The 24,663-nt window shown below is 27.6% G+C and overlaps 2 protein-coding genes across 2 annotated transcripts; both read right to left on the reverse strand.

Moving 5' to 3' along the window:
* Nucleotides 1-5,503: 5,503 nt before the first annotated feature.
* On the reverse strand, nt 5,504-23,544 carry LOC100784234 (4-coumarate--CoA ligase-like 9). The gene is made up of 7 exons (XM_006579807.4): nt 22,871-23,544; nt 22,288-22,777; nt 9,667-9,847; nt 9,361-9,503; nt 9,008-9,075; nt 6,059-6,161; nt 5,504-5,791 (listed from the first exon to the last, which is right to left on the reverse strand). Exons 1-7 carry the CDS (start codon nt 23,431-23,433, stop codon nt 5,681-5,683), a joined length of 1,659 nt encoding a protein of 552 aa, XP_006579870.1. The 5' UTR covers nt 23,434-23,544; the 3' UTR covers nt 5,504-5,680.
* LOC102670415 (4-coumarate--CoA ligase-like 7) lies at nt 11,225-13,244 on the reverse strand. The gene has a single exon (XM_006579806.4). The coding sequence runs from the start codon at nt 12,752-12,754 to the stop codon at nt 12,251-12,253; it is 504 nt and encodes a 167-aa protein (XP_006579869.1). The 5' UTR covers nt 12,755-13,244; the 3' UTR covers nt 11,225-12,250.
* Nucleotides 23,545-24,663: the final 1,119 nt, after the last annotated feature.

The raw sequence follows: 24,663 nt of genomic DNA on the forward strand, positions 1-24,663 counted from the left end.
ATGAAGTTTAGCTTCCGAAGATAACAAGATCAAGGTTCAAGAAGTGGAAAGACCCCCCTTACCAAATATTTGAGAAAAGAAGTCTCAAGAACAATAGTATGTAGCTTGGAAGAAGAATGAAATGGATCCCTTTGCTTCCTTGAAGAACTCGTGCAAGAGGTTGAAGAATGGAGGTTCCATGTTTTCATTTTTTGGAGAATGGAGAGATATGGCCTAAGGCTAGTAATGAGATCAATTTGACAAGCATGAATGACCATTTGATGGTCATGGTGGACGTGTCAAAGGTTGCTATAAGTGGGTATTTTTGCTTTTGAATTTTTTAACCAGAAATGGATAAAGTAGACTTAAGCAAAATGGTAATGCTTTTGCTAAAATTGATAAATCTTATCTTAAACATCTAGATTAGTGTGCTAACTTCCTAGATTATTATGCTAATCTCCCTAGGGGTACATGTACTTAGAGTAAACCTCACATAGAGATAAATTACAATGTGACTCAGTGTGTAGTGCAATTCTTGCACAGATGGAAATCTATCTCAGACGAGTTTCTACTCATGCCAAGCTTCACTCGCTCGGTCACATACATACAGAATAGATATATATATATATATATATATATATATATATATATATATATATATATATATATATATATATATATACACTAAGCAAGAAAATCTATGATTAAAAACATATAATTACTATAATTAAATACATACATGTACACATGACACAACATAGAATTTCCTTTGTCAATCTTAGTTGTAATTTTTGTCAGGGTATTACAAAATAGATCAATGGACGTGAAACTTGTCAGTGGAAGCAAAACTATTCATTGGACGTAAAACTAATCGGTGGATGTGAAACTCGTCACTGGATGCGAAACTGATCAATGGACATAAATTCTGTTGAATTTCAAATTTTTGTATATGGTCTCTCATGGCTTCCAAACCATCTAAAAAACTCCAAACCCTTTTCTATCAAATTCAAATACCTAAACAACATCAAAACTCATTACAAATATGAAATTTTCATCAAATAATCAACAACCCAAATTTCAAAACTGAAAACCTCAAAAGCTTAAACTTCCATTTTTAACAACATTATTCATTTTCAAGCAACCTTGAAACCAAGCCAAAGCAACCTAAGCATAGAAAAGGATAAAGCTTCTCTTACCTATCAAACCAAAGGAACTTGCTTTGAGATGAAGAAAAGGAAGAAAAAAGAGAACTTTGAGTCCAAAAAGGAAGCTTTCTTCAACTCCACAAGTAATTCATACTACAAGGGCATTATCCATACTCAAAACCAAACCTAAAGTCAAATTCAATTCCAAAAACTAAGCTTTTTCCATGGAACCACCATGGGTGTCCTAGTGAAAAATGAAAATGGAATATAAAAGAGGGAGAAGAGGTGTTTACCACACAAAAGGACAACCAATGAACACTAAAGAGAGAAGAAAAGACTTTTTCAAGTACTTAAATTAAATTTAATTTCTCTTATAATTTAATTAAATCACTTGAACAATCAATTAATAAAACACAATGTTACATAAATAGTGTAGGGAGAAAGGGTATTTACCTTACAATTTAAGGATTTTAATTATATTAATGGTTGCAATAAATTTATTTTTATGCAGTGATTACTATAATTACTTTTTTTTAATTTCTAAAAAGACACTCAATTATTGAAAAACAAAACATTTTTATTTTTAAACTTCATGTTTTTCTCTTTTTCATTTGATACTTTTAAATAATGTGCATGAGTAGTAACATAATATTTAATGTTATTACTTAATATCAAAATTAACATTTATTTAAATTTATAAAATAAAAAAACATGTATAGGAATATCAAAATTAATTTTAATTATACACACACATTAAAAATTATTAAGCCTATTTAAATTTATTATGATTTATTCTTTCTTAAAAAATTATGTAATACCTACATCAAAATTATAAATAAAAAAGACTGTAAATATAATAATTTTCTATATGTAACTATTTTAATTTGAGTATTATTTTTGTAATTGTGAATATTAATTTAATGTGTACTTGATTTTTGTTTGTTTATAATAAATATTTTTATATTTATTTATATTAAAAATTAAAATATATATTTTTTAAAATTTTATAATTTTTAAAAATATATTTACCTGTTAATTATTTTAAAATTATATTTTTATTTATTTTGAAGATAATATTTTTAATTATGTTATATTGTTTAAATTTTGAGTTGTTTAATCTCATCATGAAATAAATTGTATGGTTTCAATCATGCAATAAGATTTGTTTATTATTGTTATTATTATTATTATTATTATAAAATTTAAGATTTGAATAAATTAAATAATAAACATTAAAAATATTTAGGCTGAAAACAAATCATAGATAAGAAAAATTAATAATATTTAAGATTTATAAAAATAAAAACTAATCATTGGGCAACAAATTAAAATAGATGATAAAAATTTCTATATAAAAATTAAAACAAAATTAAGATACATCGCTTAGCTTTTTTTTTTCTACATTATTTGGATATTTAGTTAATAATTAAATATATATGACTATGTTGAAGGTTAAGATTATTGAAGTTGAAAATAATTAAGTCAGTTAAACCATATTAAATTCAGTCAACTACTATGCATAAACCTAATTTAAAGTATATATTATTAACTTAATTATAATTATCAAATTTATACTAAATATAAGTAAGATGAGAAATTTAATTATTCATTAAATAAACTAAATTAGTTAAATAATATACATATGATTTGAACAAAATAATTAAATACTAAATTATTGACATTTTTAAAAACATTGTTTGGTAATATATCTTATTAATTTTGGTAAAGAAATATTAATTATCAAATGGAAGAAATATATAAATATATACTTCAACAAAAACAAATTAAATATTTATATTTTTAAAAGTATACTTGGTGGAAAGTGGTTGAAGCAAACCAAAAACATACATATCTAATGAATAAAAATGTAGGGTAAAGAAAAATAAAATTATTAGAAAAAATAAATAAAAAAGAGATTAAATATTTTTCAAAAAACATGATCTCAAATAATATGATGAAAACTCTAGATGAAATTAATAATAATAATAATAATAATAATAAAATACAAATCAATGCATACAAAATACAAATCAAACCTCACTAATTGAAAGAAAAAAGAAATCACCTAAATTGTAAGTGATGCAACATTTCTAAAGACATAATTAAAAGAATGATAAAATAGGAATAATTGTGAGAAGATAACACAAATAAGAAAATTCCTTAAAATCTAATTTTCCAAAAATCATTTACTTATATCCAATATCCTGTTACAGTTGAAAACCATGTGGTCAAGAGAATTTGAAATGAAGGAACCATGCATGAGAGTTTTCATCTCTTTTATTTTGAAGACCAAACCTAGCTAGCAAAACAGATCTTTATCTTTATATATTAAAAAGAAAAAAATATGCGAGATCGACTAAAAGTCATAATATGAAGTTAAAATATGGTATTTATAAAGTTTATGCAATAAAGAGTAATTATATCACTAATTTATTTGCATTGGTTGTTATGGAGTTGAAAATTTGTGTTTATATACTACTGCTTATAATTTTCAACAAATGACATATAATACAAAGAAAGAGGGAGAGAGAGTTCATTGTATTTTCAAATGTTAGGAAAATTTGATGTTGATTGCAATTTTGGAACTAAATAAAAACACATAATTAAAACAAAAGTGGAATAACTGAATTGAAATTATGTCCCACCATTGCAATTGTGAAGAGTTGCAGTCCTTACTTCTTTTAAGTTCTCACTCTTACCATAAATGGCTTATTAGATTTTGTTTTAGTGTGAAGCTTAGACTCCAACAATGATTATTTATAGGTATTCTATAGGCTTTACAGCATCAAAGATGTATTTAGTAGTTATTATCACTATAATGATGGGCATTGAAAGTTTGACCTTACAAATTCAAAAACATTTGAACCACTAAATAGAATTAAACATGATTTTATTGGTTTTAATAATAATAAAATTGTAACAAATAAATTTTAATCTTTTAATATTTTCAAAACCCAGTGCAAAGGAACTTATTTCATACAAAACATTAATTATTAATTATATTTTGGAATAATAAATGATTATGTTGAATTATATATTATTTTATTGAAATGTTGATAATAATTATCAAAATTATTTTTTTCATTTGATCATCTCACTATTTACATTAACTAAATTAAAAAAGTGTTTAAAACTAATGAGAAATTATAATAAAAAAACTGAAAATAAGTTTATTTGAATTGAATTCACATCCCATTATTAGGGTAATTAAATTATGAAGAGTTTAAACCAAAATTTTTCTTCGTGGCAAATGAAATGAAGGCATTAGTGACTAGTGAGAAAAGTGTTTAAACAAAAAGTTTAAAAACATAATCTGAGTGCGTATTTTACAAAAGAAAAACATATATCTATTTGGTGAAGCAAAATTAATAGAAAAAAATTACACGGTTATAATTTAAGGGTTCATAAATATTATTATCAATCAAAAGAAACAAAGAAACTAAAAAAAAAAATTGATATGGACATTTTTTAAAATCTAAATCTAAGTCGGTATTTTTCGAAAATTATATTAAATTATAAAGATTATTTCAAAATTTATTAATTTTGTAAGCATTAAAATAAAACATAAATTGTTAATTTTAACCATTCGTTTTTGCTTGATATGGCCATTCATTTTTTTATGAATTATTTGTATGCCTCTTAAATTTTTATCCCTTTCAACATTTATGACTAATTAAAGCCTATTGTTTTTTTGTTTACCCACCAAAAATATATTTTTACAACTACTCTCACCTACTTTCTTTTATATATGTAAAGATTCTATCTTGAGATATTTGATGAAGACACTTTTTTCTATTATATTAGCATTATTAATTAAGATGTTTGGACCATTTACTGAGATTATATATATATTTGCCTTATTCACGTGTTTCCTTTTTTAATTTTTTTTTATATAAAATGTGTGTACAATTTGTATCCTTAGCCGATACTATCTTTTGAAATATTACTTAAATTTATTATATGTGCTTTGTCAATAATTTAATATTTTAAATACAATAATTTTATAGTTCTAATTAAATTAATCTCTCCACTAAAAAAATTAAATTAATCTCCTTGATCATTACTAATTATATCAATTATGGAGATTCTTAATTTAATTATAGCATTTGTCTAAATAATGGATATTTATTACTAGGTTTTTGATGTGAATAGTCTATGTTGGGTTACACAGTTACATTTCTCTTTACTCATGACCTGGCTAAACTTTTATGCCATTAGATAATTCAGGATGTGTATCTGTGTCAAAATTCTAGCTATCAGCAGAGAATAATTCCTTATCATTCTTCTCTCAAAAAGGTCAAATTAAGACTGTGGACATAAATTTAAATTTCTCTTCACGTCCACACATTTTAAAACCTTAAGTAAACAAATTATAGATGTGATGAGAAGTTACTATACTACATCATTTGATAAAGTTCAAGATCTATTTTACAAAAGAAGGTCTTTCATTACATATAAATTCTTAAACTGAACACACGCATTGCTTCTTCTTTTTTTTTTTCATTTGGAGCAAAAGACTAAATCAAACACCACTTATAAAACGAAAATGAAGCATATTACAACCTAGAGAGCGCCAGTTTTAAGTCCTTCCTCAGTATCTTTCCCGCAGCATTCTTGGGTATGGAATTAACAAATGCTACACGCCTTATTTTCTTGTACGGTGAAACCTGCAGCCAAGAAAACACATGCCAAAATAAAAGTATTGATATGTAGTAGCTAGCTCAATTCAACATGCAAACAAGAGGGGGCAATGCGTCATGTGGAGTAAAACTGAAATCTAAATGTGCAAAAGAAATTAAGCACAAGGGAAATTCACTACAACACAGTATGTGATTCTTAACAACATTTTTTAACTTAATACTTAATAAAAATGTTATTAAAAAATATGAATAAATATTATTAATATCGCTACATATTATCAAATATTAAAGCACCTGTTTGGCAACAAAATCAATAACTTCTGCTGCGCCAAGGGAACTTTGAGGTTGTCTCACCACAAACGCCATGGGCACTTGGCCTGCTACTTCATCAGGGTATCTGTTAATGATGTGTGGAGGTTATTATTAATTTTTACTTAGATATCATATAAAAACTGGGAAGCATTCTACCCCCATCTATTTTGCTAGTTTTCTTGATTTCCTTTCCATGTATAAAAATGATAATAATTAACTAGACCCTCCATATAAGTACTTCTCAAGCATAAAAACAAACTTTCTCCATGAGTTAAAAATTAGTTTTTGGAGGAGTTACTATAAAACAATTTTTACAAATTAGCTTACACATAACTTATATGAAAAAAATTATTTTTTTTACGAAGAAATTTATCTAAACATATCCTTAATTATTTAGTCTTTTATATTTGTACCAAAATTTTGTTTTAGTTCTTTATTCTTAAAAATCCATTTTTTTTAATATTTTAGTCCTATTAATGGGTTTATGACGATGCAAAATCGTTGCAAAATAGAAGCATAAGGACCAAAATATAAAAATTTGATCAAATTAATCTATAAATTAGTTACCTTATAAATTATTAAAGCATCTTATTAAAAAACACTCTATAAAAGAGATATTTTTTTTTGTACATAAAAAGATAGATTTTGTGAATTTAAATGTATAAATACAGGTTTTTAATGATGATAAAGTATAATTAAATAAGATCATTTCAAGAAATATTCAAGGTTAAGCAAACACAGATTGTTTCAAGATTAATTCAAGGTCAAGCAAACAAGATTAAGTAAATCTAAGATAAGAACTTAGTAAGTTTATTTAAAGAATCTCAATTTGATTGCTTTAGTTTGACCTCAACATCTTTAGTATCAAACACTCTTTTATCAAAGGTTAAATCAGTTCAAAAAGATATTTTTGATCTGGTAATCAATTATCAGACTGTGTAATCTATTATCAGAGAGTTTATGAAGATATTTTTTTATTAACGGCACAAAGCTGTTTGAATTTTGATCTGTGTATTCGATTACCAAAATCCTGTAATCAATTACCAGTGAAGAAATTTCAAAAAAACCTTTGACAAGTCATGATTCTTTAGAAATTTAATTGTGTAATCGATTACTAGAATTCTGTAATTGATTATCAGTGAGAAAATTTCAGAAAAGCTTTTTGAAAATACACATTTCTTCAAACCATTTTGAAAAAGTACAATGGGCCTATATATATATATGTCTAACTTCGAAAAGTAAGAGAGAGATTTTAAAAAATAGAACTTAATTGTCAAATGTTCTCTAAACAACTATTGGTCAAACACTTGTAAATCAATTGAGTATTCTTCTAAGATCTTCAATTTGTATTATCATCTCTAAAAGAGAGAAATTTTTTTGTACATTCTAAAAACATTGTTGTGATCAAGAGATTGTTCGTCTCTTGACTTGTGAGAATCTTGAACATAAAGGAGAGGAATCCTAATGTGTGTTCAGAAGTTGTAATGAGTTTACAAATATAGTGAAAAATCTCAAGTGGATTACTTAAGGACTGGACGTAGACATAAGAAGTGGCCGAATCAGGATAAAACAAGTTTGTAATTCTCTCTTTCCTTATCTAGTTATTTTATTGTAGTTTACTCTATCTTGCGCATTTAAAAAAAACATTATTAAATTGATTATTTCTTCTTCTGCATTTTAAGCCTATCATATATCATTTAAAAGGAAGTTAAAATTTGTTAATGGAAAAGTTTTAAAATTTAAGTCACCTCTATTAAATTATTGAGGTTATTTGTCCAATAGATTTTTAAATATATAAGACTCAGACAAAAAGATAATACAAGTATAGAAATGATTAATCAACCTTAAAAATAAAGATTCGATATAAAAATTAGTGACACATGAATCTTGAGATCCAACTTTATATTTTAATAAGGATTTTAAAATAGTATCTTTGTAGTGGAGAATTAAATAATAATTCATAATTGAATAATAGTATAATGGATTTCTTTTCTCGCACCGACTCTTGTCCGTATATATGTGGCCACCAAAAATGATTAAAAACCTCTAGTACGCAAGATTTGAATAAGACAGTTTGCTGGATAGAGACATCGAAATATATAAAAATTAAAGACCAGTTGACATTTTTATTTTTTTCTTTGCACCCATGGTGATGTTTACTCACTATGACATTTAAGTTTTTAACTTCTTATTATCTAAAAAACTTGATTCATTGTTTAGTAAAAAAATTTTGTTTTAGTAAATTTTTTTAATAACTTTTAATATTTTTTTTAAATGTTATTTGAAGTATCGTTATTTAAAATGTTAATTTCTATATATATATATATATATATATATATATATATATATATATATATATATATATATATATATATATATATATATCCTTAATATATTTATCAAACTTTTTAATTATTTTTTTTAAATAAATTATAATTTTATTATTTTTTATCATTTTATATTTTTTAACTACTTTAATAAATAATTTTACCGAATATTATGATTTAATAAGTTTATTTTTTAATTTTCTGCTAATATGTTAACTAGTTTTACCAAATATAACTTAACTCACCCACTTCACACATATGATTATGATTAGGGTAAATTAAGTGTCCAATACCGATAATAAGTTTGTTTAAAAAAACATTTATGTAAAGTCTTTTAAAAATTGAGCAAATTATATTCATGAAAAGTATGTTTATTTTGAATATTTATTATTGATTTTGAACGGAGGGGTTATTTTCCTTTTATGTTTATATGTTTTAATATTTTAAAAATATTTTTTGAATGTTGAGCAATTAGATTTATGAAACTCGTGTTTATTTTGTATATTTATTAATTGATTGCTATGGAAAACATTGCTTGTACGTTTTAGCAAAAGATAATATTACAAAATAAGAGATTTGGTTCGTTAGGTGATTAGAATCTTACGGAATAACTGCAGCATCATTTATCTCTGAATGAGATAGGAGTAACTCTTCTAGCTCTGCCGGAGCAACCTGAAATGTACAGTGATATGGTTTTCAATGGGACAAATAAAATACTATCAATTAGGAAATTAATATTTGTAACAGAAAATATCGAAACATTTCTTTAAGTAAATTAACTTACGTGATTTTGTTTTCAGAAAAAAAAAAAAAAAAACTTACGTGATTCTGCCATCAAAATTGAAGTTTTATTTATGCCATTTTCCTTAACCCTTACCCTAATTCTGATCTTAAAACCACATATAAGGAATTGCATCAATATGTTACAAATTTTTAATAATAATAATAGGTTACTACCTGGTAGCCCTTGTATTTAATCAACTCTTTCAACCTATCTACAACATACAAGAAACCTTTGCTATCAAAATAACAGAGGTCCCCAGTCCTTAACCACCCATCCACCAAAGTTGCTGAAGTTGCTTTTGGGTCACCAGAATAACCTGATCATCATCCATGCATTGTGCGTGTGACAACAAACAATAATCACGTATTAATACAATTTTACATAACAAAAATAATGTAATAGATGAAAACCCAACAAAGTCCTGCATTATACTCTCATGTTAATTAATTTCTAATAATAATAATAATAATATTAATTACCTTTCATAACATAAGGTCCTCTGATCCAGAGTTCTCCTTGTTCACCGGGAAACATGGCTTCCCCTGTTTCTGGGTTCACAATTTTGGCTTCTATATTTGGTATCAGTTTACCTGTTGCTCCCACCTGATTTGCCTCCTCTGGAGTGGTTCGGGTAACTGCAGACTCAGTTAAACCGTATCCCTACATTATTTTGCGAACGAGAAATTAAATTTGTATAATTTCTTGATAAAAGAAAAAATATAAACAATATCTATTGTAAAAACAAGATGTTATAAAAAGTGTAATACAAAACAGTAACAAGAATATTCCAATTATTTTCTCTTTTTTTTAGGACTTTAGCTCTCCTGTAAAAAATTAAAATATTCTCCCATCCTTTTGATTGACAATGAGATTAATTTTCATTTTAAAATTTAGTTACACATAAAATTTTTCGTCTCTTTTCAAAAGTATATTATGTAAGGAATAAATGTGATTTTGATATACATTTTTAGGAGATATTAATATATTATATACATGTAGACGCACATCATTTGAACAAAAAAAGAAGAAAAAACATAATTTGTGGAAAATATTATTAATTCTATCAATTGTTACCTTTATTTTTAACATGTTTTTCTTTCCTTTTTTTTAAAGTCACAAGAAAGGCGTATTTTCATTTAAAAAAATTTTTGCAATTCTTTTAAATAAACTCTAATGAAAGAAAAGTGATATTTAAATACTGTTATTATTTGTAATAATGATTACATCGTAGGTTGGTATAACTAACATTATAGTATGATTTTTCATACCTTCAATTTTACAATTAATATTTTCATTTACATTTTTTTCTATCATTCTCTACGTTTTTGTTTTCATCTTATTTCATTACAAGCAAAATTAATATTTTTATTTCCTCATCTTATTTTTTTGTCAACAATTTTAGTGATAAAAATTAAATTGTAGTCATTCAGGTGTTGACTTATCCAAAAGCGAAAAACATCAACACTACACACATGAACATTGAACACCTTTGTGTGAGAAAAGAACTTTTACATGTACCTCACTGTACTTGCTCGATTTCGGAATAATTAATTCGTACTAAAAAACACTACTTTTTTTTCTCTTCATATTTATCAATAATTCTAAAATTTATGTTATTGAGATTATGATTACATGGTCAAACCTGTACCAACGACCTCAAATCGCACCTATGGGTGACCCCGTCTTTCATGACAGCCAGCATATGGGCTGGCACCACCTCGAGATTCGTCACTCAAAACCTTCCCATGTTAGAATTAATATGTGACTTATGTAAGTAATAATAAATAAATAAATAATAATTAATGATTAAATTGTAATTAGATTTAATATGAAAAATTTAACTGTTGTTTGATATGAGTAATGTTTATAAAGGAATTAATATTCACTAACGTGAGACAAGATCTTTTTCATGATAGAAAAGTGTTACCTCTAACCCTAATCATCATGAATGCAAAGATAGAAATAATAGTCAAGGAAGTAAAATTTTATATTTTTTCTTCTTCCAAGGAATTAAAGTGCATCGGAAAGAAATTTCACTATGATTAAAGGTATGTATTGTTTACTTAATATTTGTGAGAATCATATATTTCAAGATTCTATTGGTTTTCTATAATTGTTAATTTAGAAAACTCTTTAAGATTTACACTCCACGGAGGTGAGCATCTCCCTCAAACTACACCTCTCTTTGGGCACCATCGTGTTCGACATAACCACCACCCTTAGAACTAACACAAACCTGTACACATTCAAAAACGGCGTTGTAATGAGGAACATTGCGGGGTGCTTTCTATTCACCCTAACGACGTCGTATCTCGTGGCTAATGTTGTTAGGTTACGATGTGTCAACATCACGCCCTTCATGTTCCCTGCGGTGCTAGAGGAGTAGGGAATCACTATCACGTCGGACTAAGTCACTCGCACAGGATCTCCGAGTCACTCGCAATCTTTCCTTCATTGCCGACATGGTCACCTTTCTATCTTCTTCCTTCCCGCTGCCATCACCTTCGTATGGCCTCACCTTCACTTGGCGTCAACACCTCCAACCATGGTCGCATCTTCGGCCATGGTTGCGCCTGGCATCACCTTCGTTGACGTCAACACCTCCGTCATCGTACGTCTATCATCACCTTTGTTGGCATCTGATTTTCCCCTTTGTTCCTTTTTCCCCCTTTATTATTTTGCTTGAATCTGGATTTGAATCACATTTTTTTTCAAATTTGATGATTATTGGGATTTATTGTGGTTGTTCAATGAGTTTCTGTTTACTATTCTTTTCTTGAACAGTTATTTTCCCTCATGTTAAACTGTTCTCTGTGACAACATCATCTTTTAATGGTTTAGATATCTGTTCTAGGTGACAGTTATTTTCCCTCGTGTTAAACTGTTCTATGTGACAATAATTTTTTAATGGTTTAGATATCTGTTCTGGGTGAGAAAATCATTTTTTTAATTATTATATAAGAAACGATTCTCAACAATGAAGGAACCCACAACTGGGAAGAAACTTGCACTAGAGATGTTCTTAGTGAGCAAGTCAAACTCGAGCGAGTCAAGGAGGATTGTTCAGACATGAAACTCATGTGTTTTTTCAGCGACTAAAGATACTGCGAAGATGATTGATGAATTGCTGATGTTGAAGAGACGCGTGAGCTCAGAGCACGTGGAGAGAGGGTTCACTGGAGAGAGGACCACGTCGAGGGAAAGAAGTGCGAAGTAGAGAATTGGAACTTGGATTAGGTTTGGGTGGAGAACCAGTGTGGTGTCGCCTTTGGAGAGTTTGAGGACGATGGTGAGGTTGGTGGCTAGGATTTGAGCACGATGGATGAACTCCCCGTAGGAGAGGAGGTGGCCGGTGGCGGCATCGATAATGGCGGTGACCAAGTTTGGCCTCAGCGAGTTGCATCGGAGGGGGAGGACGTAGGTTGAGACGGAGACAGCGGCATTCGGAGGAGGAAGGAGGAGTGGTGGCTTGAGACTGGGGAAGGTCATAGAAGCGCGGTTGAATCCGCTTTTTGGGTCTATATGGGGTGAGCTTATTCTTGTTCTCTCATCCATGTGTAAGAACATGCTTTGTTTGATGAAAGTATTTCTTGTTAACTCAGTGTCATGTTCATCTACTATGATCTTATTATTTTTGCTCTAGATCACACATTGGATGTAACTATTCTAGTAGATTAAGACTATTATTAACGGTAAAGTTTTCTCTTCAGTAATTTAATGTTGCATGTATCACTACAGGTCTAGATTACTTGTTAAGTTGTATTATCATGATTAGACATGACAAGAAAACTTGTACCTGTAAGTACCCGTTCGAATTCGTCCCGACTTTGACAGGTAATACCTGAGTTGACCGGGTATGGATTCAGGTTTTCCTCGATAATCAAAAGTCGGGTACGGGTATGTAATTACTAGATCCATCCCAACCCCGAACCCGAACCCATCCCGCCACTTAAAATCTTTAGAATTTTTGCATAATTTAATCAAAAGGCATAGAATTTTTATTACTAGTTAATTTTATTTCAGAATTTTTACATAATTTAATATTATTTTCTTAATGATTTTTGTAGACACATGCGCTATAATAAATTTATTGATATATAAGTGGTTAAAAATAAATGTTTAACAATCAATTTATTTATTCTAAAATCAAATTTTTAATATTTTTTTTACAAAAAATATTTTTCTAATTTGAATTGGGTATGGGACGGGGTCGGGAATACCCAATACCCAACGAGTACCCGATGGGTACGGGGATGAGATAATAAACTTAAACCTGTCAGGTATCGGATACAGGTATAAGGATATGTTGGGGAGTCGGAATAAAAAATTGAGGAGATAATACCCGTACCCACCCCACCCATTGTCATGTCTAATCATGATCTTTTAAACTAATTATAAAACTCTAGTTAAAGGATGTATTAAAAAGAGAAATAAGGGAGAGTATACTATGTTCCTGCCAGCACGTGATAAGAATGGAAGGAAAGGTTAAGAGGACAGTATATGGTAGACATTAGAATATTAGATATGGGCATTGCCAAAACAAGAATATTAATTAGATATGATATCATTGGCATGGGATGTTTAAAAGTTAATTGAATGTTAGATAGACATGAAAAGGGGAAATATTTTGATGTCAAGGAAACTATTTGTCTTGAATTATTTAGTAAGTTTTGAATCCATGCTCATTTATTCAATGATCTGTTTAGTTTGCTCCTGAAATTTGTTGCCTTGAATGTAAGGAATTCCATTTTTCGATTTTTAATTATGTTGCTGTGTTTTGTTAGGCCATTTTGGATTCCGTTTTGCTATTACAGTGGGCCACTTGATAGTTCCTTTCATTTATATGACAGAGTGCATGATTAATTACTACAAATTATAAGATATGTACTGTATATAAATTATTTTTTTTCTGGTTGCTATTTGTAAGTTTACTTGTGTAGTCCTGTAGACTTCAGAAGAAAATTGAATTTTAGACATTATTTTATTTTGGCAGGTTCAAGCTCATCATATGTGGGGTCATGGATTCACTGCAATCACAGGATCGAGTGACTTGCTCAAATCTCAAACATAAGAAATAAATTAAATAAAATAAAGTAAAAATTAAAACAAATCGAATCATGACTGCTGAATCTTGAGGGGTTTTTTTTTTGGAATAATCATATTTATATATCTTAATCTCTTACAACTCATTTCTACTCTAATTTTTAGTTTATTTTTTATCACATTAATTATATATTATATTTATATCCAAATGGATCAAATTCTACCCGTATAATTTTGACAATATATTATTTTATAAATTTTAATTGAATAATTTTTTTAAAATTCATCATTGGATTAAAAATTCTTTTTATATAAATTACACATAAAATTACATACTAATCTAAAATCATTTATTATCTTACATATAGATTAAAATTAATGTAATATAATTTTTTTAAAATATAATAAAATATGAATTAATTAATTATATTTTTGTTATTATTTAATTTAGATAAAATTCGACATAAATTATCTTAATAACATGTATATATAATTTAACGGTTAAATTAATAAAAATCATATTTTTTATCATGTTATGAAAATAACATAATAATTATTAAAGTTACAATAATTTAATTTGATCTCTTCTCCTATATCTATGAATATGTGTAATCATTTGTCAATGAAATCTAACTCAATTAATTAAGTAGGTATATGAATTATTATAAATTACTTAATACTTGGTTTCATCAAATCATTTATATTTGTAATCATTTAAATTTGATCATTTACTACCGGGCAACCAGCTCCCTCTAACACTGACTCTTGTGCCTGACTCTTGTGCCCTTGGTACCATAGCAGACCTCTAATGTGCAACCCCACTATTCAAGATGACAATGAATATGCTTTGTTGAATTTAATGCTGTATAAGATGTGATATGTGATATTCAGATTTTCTTTTAGTAGAATTTCAATTTCAAATATTTAATATTATTATTATTATTATTTAAAATCCCTTTTTCAACTTGTTGTACACTCACGTAAAGGACACGTGTTTGGTCATTTTCTTGTTTTGTTTTCATTAAAAAAATATTATATCTGATTTCACTTTTGCCGGACCTTTTACTTTCTCGATCGGCATCAACCACCTACAGTACTTTGCTAAAACAAAAAAAACTATGAACCACTTTGCTGGTCGATTATGTATGATGTATTGTGTCCTCTATTAGTGCAGCCACAATTTTTATACTTATTTCTAAGAGTGTTTACTGTCTAAAAAATTTGAATTAACCTAAATTGATCTAATAGTTTGGGTTAGGTCACTAATGTATTTAGATTAAAATCGAATTGAATCAATCAAAATTATTTATATAGAGGTTGAGTTTGATTTTTGGAACGATAAGTGAATTATTAAGAAATTACTTTCATATAAATTATTGTTTGTTTCACATTTTTTCATATTTATTTTTTCTACCATATTTATAATATTAATGGATAGGATTTTGTTTATTTGTTTTAACAAATCTAGTTACAATAAATATAATGCAGTAAAACTTATTACAAGAAATTAGTTTGTAGGAAATAGTTGTGATTCAGATTATTATAATAAATCTCGTTAAAGAATATTTTATTTTAATTTATATTAATCTATTTTAGAATATTATATTGATGATATTAAATGAATCAATTTTACTAATTGTACTGAATATTTGGATGAATTATGATATAAAATAGTAGTCCTAAGAAAAAAAATCAAATTTAATGGGTAATCCGTTGATCCGAACCAAACCAAACGTTCATGAATGGATTGGGTTGAGTTTCAAAAAAAAAATTATGAAAATCGAATCGAACCAAACCGATCAAATTTGATTGGATTGAATCTTGAATTTGATCAAAATTGGTCTGAATCGGCCTACAAATGCCCCTACTTATTTGTTTTGAAAAAGAGAAGGTTAATTAAAAATATTTTATTTTTTATGTAAAAAGTAATATAAAATTATGAAAGAAAATTGATATTTAAATACTGATATTATTTGTAATAATAACTATGTCATATGTTAGTATAATATAATATATTAATATGATTTTCCATACCTTAAATTTTATATTTCATATTTTCATTTAAATTCTTTTTTATTATTCTTTACTTTTGTTTTTCATCTCATCTCATTATACGTAAAAACAGTTTTTTTTTTATAGCCTGACTTTAATTTAAATTTCAGTTTAATCTTTTTTGGGATGTTTAGATTTTTCATTTTAGTTCTTCCTATAAATTTTGTTTGTTTTTTGTAAGCATTTTTCTGCATATATAGGGTTAAATTAGAGTTGAAAGTGTTGACATACTTCCCGAGGGTGTCAGTCCCATGACAAGTAGTGATGTAGATGCCATGTGGCAATTATATGGGATTGATGCCATGTTGGAGACAATTGTGTCTAACACGTGACAAATGTTATTTATGTTATTCAAAGAATATCTTTTATCTCTAAAACTTTCGTAATTTGACTTTTATCCCTTAAAAATTATCATTTTGTGAGTTAAATCGTTATAAAATTTAATTTTTTTAGTCTTTAATTATTTGTTTATGTTATTTTAGTAATTGATTTTTGGAATCTCTAAGATCTTCACCCACTTCCACTTTCATCTCATGAACATTATTGCATAGTATAGTTTAAATTATTATTAGGGGTTAGTGACAACGGTGGAATTAAAACCACTTGACCTGTTTAACAACAAATGAATATAAATCCAAATTGAGAGTCGAAACTTCTAATGCATGTTCTCTTACACCTTTTAGTAACTAATGAAGTTTTAACACTTAACTCTAATTAAACAATCTTTACAAATTCTATTAATATATATCAAGGGAAAGATTTAAGATTTCTTTGGTATTGATGTATTCCAAACCTTTGATATTCATTCACTATTGCACTATGTCAATTACAAGGCAAAGTTAGGAAAAATTTTCCCTTTTTGGTAGAGATTTTGGGGTGAGGTATCTCAAAGCAATCGAAATATATATATATATATATATATATATATATATATATATATATATATATATATATATATATATATATATGTGGCATCCTTTGATTTGTTTTGTCATTTTGTTATTGATAGGATGCAATAGTAAAAATTCTCAAGCTAAGCTTGGAGACTAAATGTTTTACTATTCTATCCTTGAGGTTTTTGAATGTTGAGTGCAAAAGGGTATATCCAAACATGTAAAAACAAATGTGCCATAGATGTGTTTGAACGATATTTTATGATGTTAATAAGGTGAATGTATAAGTAAATTAAGTGATTAGAGATTAAAAAAACTAAAATAAGATAATGGAAAATTAAGGGAAAAAATAGAAAGTATTATGAAGAGACTAAAATTAGAAAGTGGTTAGAGATTAAAATAAAAATATGAAACTTTTTATAATGATAAAAAATATTCTTAAAGTCATACAAATAGTACTTGACATATGACACATTTGGGGGACTATGACACATTTGTGGGACTATCACGTGACATTTGCACACACAATAGTCATATGATATGATGTTACATAAAAATTATCCATAGAAAATTTGATAGAAATATATAATTAATAATGATTTTAATTAAATATGTATCTTAAATTTTTAATTATCATAATTTTTAAAAGTTCTTATTATAATAAATTAAAATGCCAATCTAGTAATATAAGTTATAATATTTGTCAATATTTTTATTTATGCTCAACCATTTAATTAAAAATTTAGAAAATATATTTTATCATTTAATTAAAAATATTATGAAAATAAATGTACAGTAAATTGTTTTATATTTGGTTAAAAATAATGTGCACAACTACAGATGACATAAAAAATTCATACCAACAGATATTTGCGGATAATAAATACTAAATAAGCATTTTTTTAGTGAGTATTCATGGATAACGAGTATAATCGTACATATATATTCACTATCAGTTTGTTAATGAACATGAAAGAAAATATGATGGTACACGTACTTACAGATACATATTTTCAGTTGATATTAAAATACTTAAATATTTTTTTACCTTAAATACGTAAATATTCTTTATAAATATTTTTTATTTTTACTTATATTTTGGAGTATAATTTTAATTAAACTTATATTTTAGTGTATTTTTATTTGAGTTTATATTTTAGAGAATAATTTTTAGATAATTTTATTTGGAGTTCACAAAATTTATTTATTTACAATTATTCATGAGTATTTTTAATTGTGTAGATGGTAGAATATTTGAATAACTTTAGTTATAAAAAGTAAAATTATTTTTCAAGAAAATATTAAAATAAACAAAAATTACAATAGAAATGTTTCTTAAAAAATATTTTAAAAATATTTTTTATTTTTGAAAAAAATATCTATGTATACCCGTGGATATTTCCATGTATTAACAAAATTCACAGATATCTGCTTCTTAACGGGTATTGTGCGAATAACGAGCAAGCACATAGCGAGTATTTATCCTACTAAGACGATAAAGGATCACCCCACCCATTGTCAACCCTATGCATAATCTCAAATGCATTATTTTAGAAAAAAAATCAACAAGACACTTATAATATAAAATTATATATATATATATATATATATATATATATATTCATAATTATCTTATATATTTTTTACATATATACATATATATAAAATTTGAAAGTAATTAATAAATATATTATAAAAAATATAATAATATAAGAAAATTATAAACCTAACATCCACCCATGCAGGGCACGAAATATTACGCCAGTATACATGAATGACAAATGTTATATGTGACTTTAAAGTTTAAGTATATCGCTTAATTATTTTGGCCCCTCAAGATATTTAGTCAAACTCCGCCATGACACTTAATTAATGACTTCAACTTATTTGAAGGACTCAAAATGCTAAACACAAATAAATGGGAGACTAAAAATTTGAAAAATAAAATATGAAAACTAAAATTTTGAATTTGAAATTTTGTAGGAACAATAAACATTTATTCCTTTTTATTTTGTATCAAGTTTGTCCTTTTGTCAACTTCTAGTATAACTTTATTAGAATTTTGTCAAAATCTGCCATCAAAGAGAATTTCAAGCTTTGAAAACTGTCATTTGAATATAAAAATATTTTATATTTTTATTTTTATTTACAAAAATGTTACTTGTTTATATTTTGTTTCATGATTTTAAAAACATTCAAAGAAATAATAAAACTGTTTTTTCTATTATATTTTGTTTTCATTATATATTTTCACTAATTCATATGTAAAATTTCAAAAGTATAAAATAAAATAAAAATAGAGTATTTTTTTATAATTAAAAGTGAAAACAGAAAATAAAAATAACAAAAAAAAATGCTTTTTGAAACAAGTTAGTTAATTTTTCGTGTTATCCAACACCCAAAATCTTATATTTTGTATGCCAAAACTCGTATATATTCTTATATAATTATATATATTTTTGGTAAAGAACAAAAACACACACAAATTATTAACATTTTTTTTGGGGTGAACCATAATATTCTTTTGTAAGACTTAAAGATTAATCCGTCAAGATATAAAGATTCATTTAAGAGATTCATTTCTTTCAATAGATGTTTTTTTTTTGTAGCTATAAAGAAGGGATCGAACCTCTAACCACATATTTAAGGGATAAAAGTTAGCAACATTTTGGTTTAACAAGTAAAAGCTCGTGTTTGTTTCGATTAAGTTGAGTCACTAGAGCAGAAACATTTAAGAAACATATCTAACGATATTGTTTCACAAATCAAAACTAAGAAATCAATCTAATTTTCAAAATTGGATTTTTGGAAATCTTTGAGTTTAGAACAATAAAAAATAAATAATTTTTTTCCTTCATTGAGTCAATGCTATTTTAATGTTAAAGTATTTCTTTTATCAAGGAATATAATACTTTGTTTGATTTATAAAGAAAAAAAGATAGATGAAAAAAGTGGGAAAAAGATAATAGGAATAGAAAGTAAAATAATTGTTTTATAATCATTTGACGTGATAGAAAATGAAAATAATAATAAAAATAGTTTTACTTATAAAATGACAAAAAAATATTTGAACAAAAATTAACTAAATTAATTAGGGTATGCTTTGTTAATTGTAAACCAAATGGGAGAAGATATATTAAAAAGTGTACCTTCTCTTCTCATTTATTTTCTGGTGAGTTTTAGCGCTGTCAAACTGACGGTAATATATATTTGGTGGAAAAAAAATTGGGAGAATGATCAGAGATAAAAATAATTTGATTGTTTGATGAAAAATAATTAGAGTGGAAATAAATTTAAAATTTGTGATATTCACTTTATTATTTTTTTTATCTATTTTTATTCATCTTTTTATTTCTTTCCTTTCATTTTCTCTATTTTTTAATTCAAATATCTTTCATGTTTACTTTGTTTTTCTCTAAATTTTTATTTATCCATTTTATTTCTATTCATCCTATTTTTCCTTGTCTCTGTCGCTACCAAACAGGCATAAGTGAGGTTTTAAAGTTTAAGGTTAACATTTTCAAAGCTCCAGATCCTGTCACGTGCTTCCTTAAAGGAGATTATCTTTACAAAAAAGATTGAAAGAGTAGACAACATTTTTGGATGTAAGATTAGGCAGGTCCCACCTCGGCTTTTTATGTTAAAAGGTAAACCCTGGATTAAGGAGGTCTCATCAGTTTACTAATGTTGGGTTTAGTTGATGGGGAAAAAGAGAAATGCAGAAGAAATTATACGAGCCTTATGGCTTTTATATTTTTTATATTTCATTTTAATTTAAATATTATTTTTTTAATTATTTTATTTAATTATTTTTATTCTCTCAATCAAATACAACATAAATGATGAACTTGAGCACCTCTTTTTTATTAAAAAAAATCATCTTAAATGATGTAGTCATAGCTCGAAGGAATTAATCTCTACTTGGAGAATAATTTTGATATAATTTAAAAGAAACAATTTAATGTTTTGACTCTATAAAAAAAGAGTTTGAAATAGTCATTGATGATGCATGTGGATATGGTAAGATTTAAAAGTCAAAGGATCTAATTAAATATAAAAGAAGTTAAAAGACCACTTCAAAATCTAAATTAAAAATAGAAGATAAAAATACTATTTTTCTCCTATTATATTATTTTATCAATAGTTACTTTTTATTTCTCTCCTTTTATTTACACCGTGTACACCTCAAGCATCTAAAATCAATGTCGATTATTCATATTAAAAACAATGATGAAATAAAATTAGTGAGCATAAAATAAATAAAAAATAAATATTATATATTGAAAATGTAATTTTTTTAAATATATTTTCAACTTATAAAACTTTGTTTAGTAAATTACACTCATCATTCTTGATCTTTTATGAAATTACACAAAATCTTCTTATTTTTGTAATATTTATAGTAACATTTCTTATAAGTAAACATGATATAATACTTTTCAAACAATGAGAATTAACGTAAGATTAAAAAAAATTGATGATGAAAATAATATTTTATGAAATTTTATGATAATTATATTAAAAGTCTTCTATTTTTTTATTTACTTACGTGTAAAAGTTTTTATTTATTTATAGACTATTAATATCTTGCACCAAAGATAGACTTGGTCGAGTAAGACCATGAAATATTTTTCAGAGCTTTTACAGTACCATTCATCCAATAATGATTATATATGAAATAAATTTGTTATTTTTTATATTAAATACTTAAAAATCATATTAATACTTCTTATATTTCAGAATATATGATATTTAACATTTTTTAATAAGTATTAAGGAATATAATTTATTGAATTTTAAAGAAAATATTAGATAACTTCTTAATATATTTTTTATTTCTCTAATTAATTATTCATTACTTGTATTATGTATTTATTAAGGGTATCATTAGGAAAAACTATTTAATATAGTGTACAACGTATATTTTGAAATAATTTTTTTTATAAAACATCATATATCCTGAAACAGAACAAGTATTATTTTTTTTAATTGACTGTATAATTTTTTTAATAATTTTTTTCTTAAAAATGCTTTAGTTATCCTCAATTCCTTTTACAAAAATAAATAATTTCTTTCAAAAATTGTTATTATAGTTTAGGAAGGCAAACCAACCTGCATGACGAGGACGTTGGGGAACTTAGCTTTGAATGCCTCATCGGTTTCTTTCCTCAGCGGAGATCCGCCGCAAACGATCCCTTCCAGCGACGTCAAATCGTAGCCGGCGATGACGCAGTCTTTCGTCATAGCCACCACCAGCGCCGGCACCATCGTAGCGTGCGTCACCCGGAACCTCTCCACGGCGCTCAGCATCGCCTTCATGCTGAACCTCTCCATGATCACCACCGTCTCCGACAGCACCATCGCCCCCAAGCTGAACGTGAACCCGTACACGTGGAAAAACGGCACCGTATAGAGCACCACCGCTGGCTCCTTCCGCTTCTCCCGAACGGTATCGTATCCCGCGGCGATCGCGGTTAAGTTACGGTGCGTGAGCATCACACCCTTTATCGTTCCCGTGGTTCCCGAGGAGTATAGAATCGCTGCCACGTCGGACTGAGTCACTTGCATGTTTGACACGAGTCCCCTCTGATGAGAATCACACCTAAAGTAAAATGTGAGAGTGAGATTTTTTTACTTTAAACAAATGAGCAATATGTGAGGCTTAATATTGAAGTTTGAGTTTAAGTTGTTTTACTCTTGGATGTATTTTGTGTGAATCTGAGACTTCGTGAGCGTGTCGAACTCGGGAGAGTCCAGGAGCACGGTTTTCACTTGAAACTCGCGTGTTTTTTCAACGACGGAGGTTACTGTGAAGACAATTGAGGGGTTGCTGATGTTGAAGAAGCGCGTGAGCTCGGAGCGCGTGGAGAGAGGGTTCGCGGGGGAGACGACCACGCCGAGAGAAAGAAGCGCGAAGCAGAGGATCGGAACTTGGAGAATATTTGGTGAGAGAACGAGCGCTGTGTCGCCTTTGGTGAGTTTGAGGATTGTGGCGAGATTCGAGGCTAGGGTTTTGGCGCGGTGGAGGAGCTCGCCGTAGGAGAGGCGGTGGCCGGTGGCAGAGTCGATAAAGGCGGTGGAGGAGTCCGGGAACTGCGAGTTGCGGCGGAGGAAGAGGGCGAAGGCGGCTGCGGAGACGGCGGCGTTGGGGGGAGGGAGACGGAGAGGGGGCTTGAGGCTGTGGAAAGTTCTGGATTCCCGGTTGAAACCACTTCTTGGATCTGTGACGGGAGACCATATGCTTTTTCTCTGCTCCATGTGAAAGAAGCAAGTGCTTTGGTGAAGGTATTTCTTGTTAACTTATACTACTAGTAACTTGCACTCTCGTGTTCCGCCAACAATGCTATTCTATTGGTGTCTTTCTTTGCAGTTGCACTCTCGTGTTCCGCGGACAATGTTATTTTATTGTTGTACTTTTTCGCACTGTTTATCGTTCGACCTAAAAGTTTGTTTTTTGTTGCTTAGTATATTTTTATTTTGATATTGAGAGTGTGTTTACAATTTAAAAATTGCTAACAATGCCGTCTTAAAAACGGGAAATTATTAACTAGTCCTAAATTATTACCTGTCAGGAAAAGATTGTTCTAGACCATGGACCAAATTTCATTAAAAAAAAGACAATGGACCAAATAATTAAAATATGAAACTCATTACATTTAATACAATTTTATTAAAAATTACATTTACATTTAATATGAGACTCATATTACATTTAATTGAAAATGTTCAATTACATGTTCATGTGACTAATAATTAAAATACTGTATGAGATACATAACATTTTGTGTTTTCTTAATTAATTTTAAATAATAAAAAAAACTTATTTAAAAAGAATATATATTAGATACAATCTGTGTTAAAGGGGAAAGATACAATCTATGGAGAGAGTGTGCACAAACACACAAAGATTATAAGGACCTTGAAAATAGTAAACATGATCTTTGGGTGGAATGAGAAACTCTCACAAAAGGTCTTTGAAAACTTTTGAAGAATGGGGATTTAAATGACCAACCTCAAGATGTTGTAAAACTTCATGAGGAGATTGACACCTTAAAATTCACATTGGCTAAGTTTGTTAGTGGAATAGAAAGTCTTAACAAACTATTAAGATATTGTAAATGTTCCACACGAAAATTTGGCAATGGGTATGAGGGAGAAATTTATGTTCGTGATGAAAATATTGTTGTATGTTACTTTTGTGGTAAAGTTGGACATATGACGTCTAAGTGCAGGGATCGACCTAGAAATGGTCATCTAATGCATTTAAAACTAACAAAAAAGGATCACAAAAGATTTGGGTACCTAAGGAAAAGATAATTCATGTTGCAGATGTCCTTGACAACAGGAAGGAAACACCTATCATGGTACCTAGATAGTGGTTGCTCATGGCGCATGACAGGAGAAAGGTGTATGTTCCAATGCCTGACTCGATCCCTAGTGGAACCATAACTTTTGGAGGGAATAAAAAAGAGCTAATAACAAGAGTGG

This window comes from Glycine max, chromosome 5 (assembly GCF_000004515.6).
Source record: "Glycine max cultivar Williams 82 chromosome 5, Glycine_max_v4.0, whole genome shotgun sequence".
NCBI lineage: Eukaryota > Viridiplantae > Streptophyta > Magnoliopsida > Fabales > Fabaceae > Glycine > Glycine max.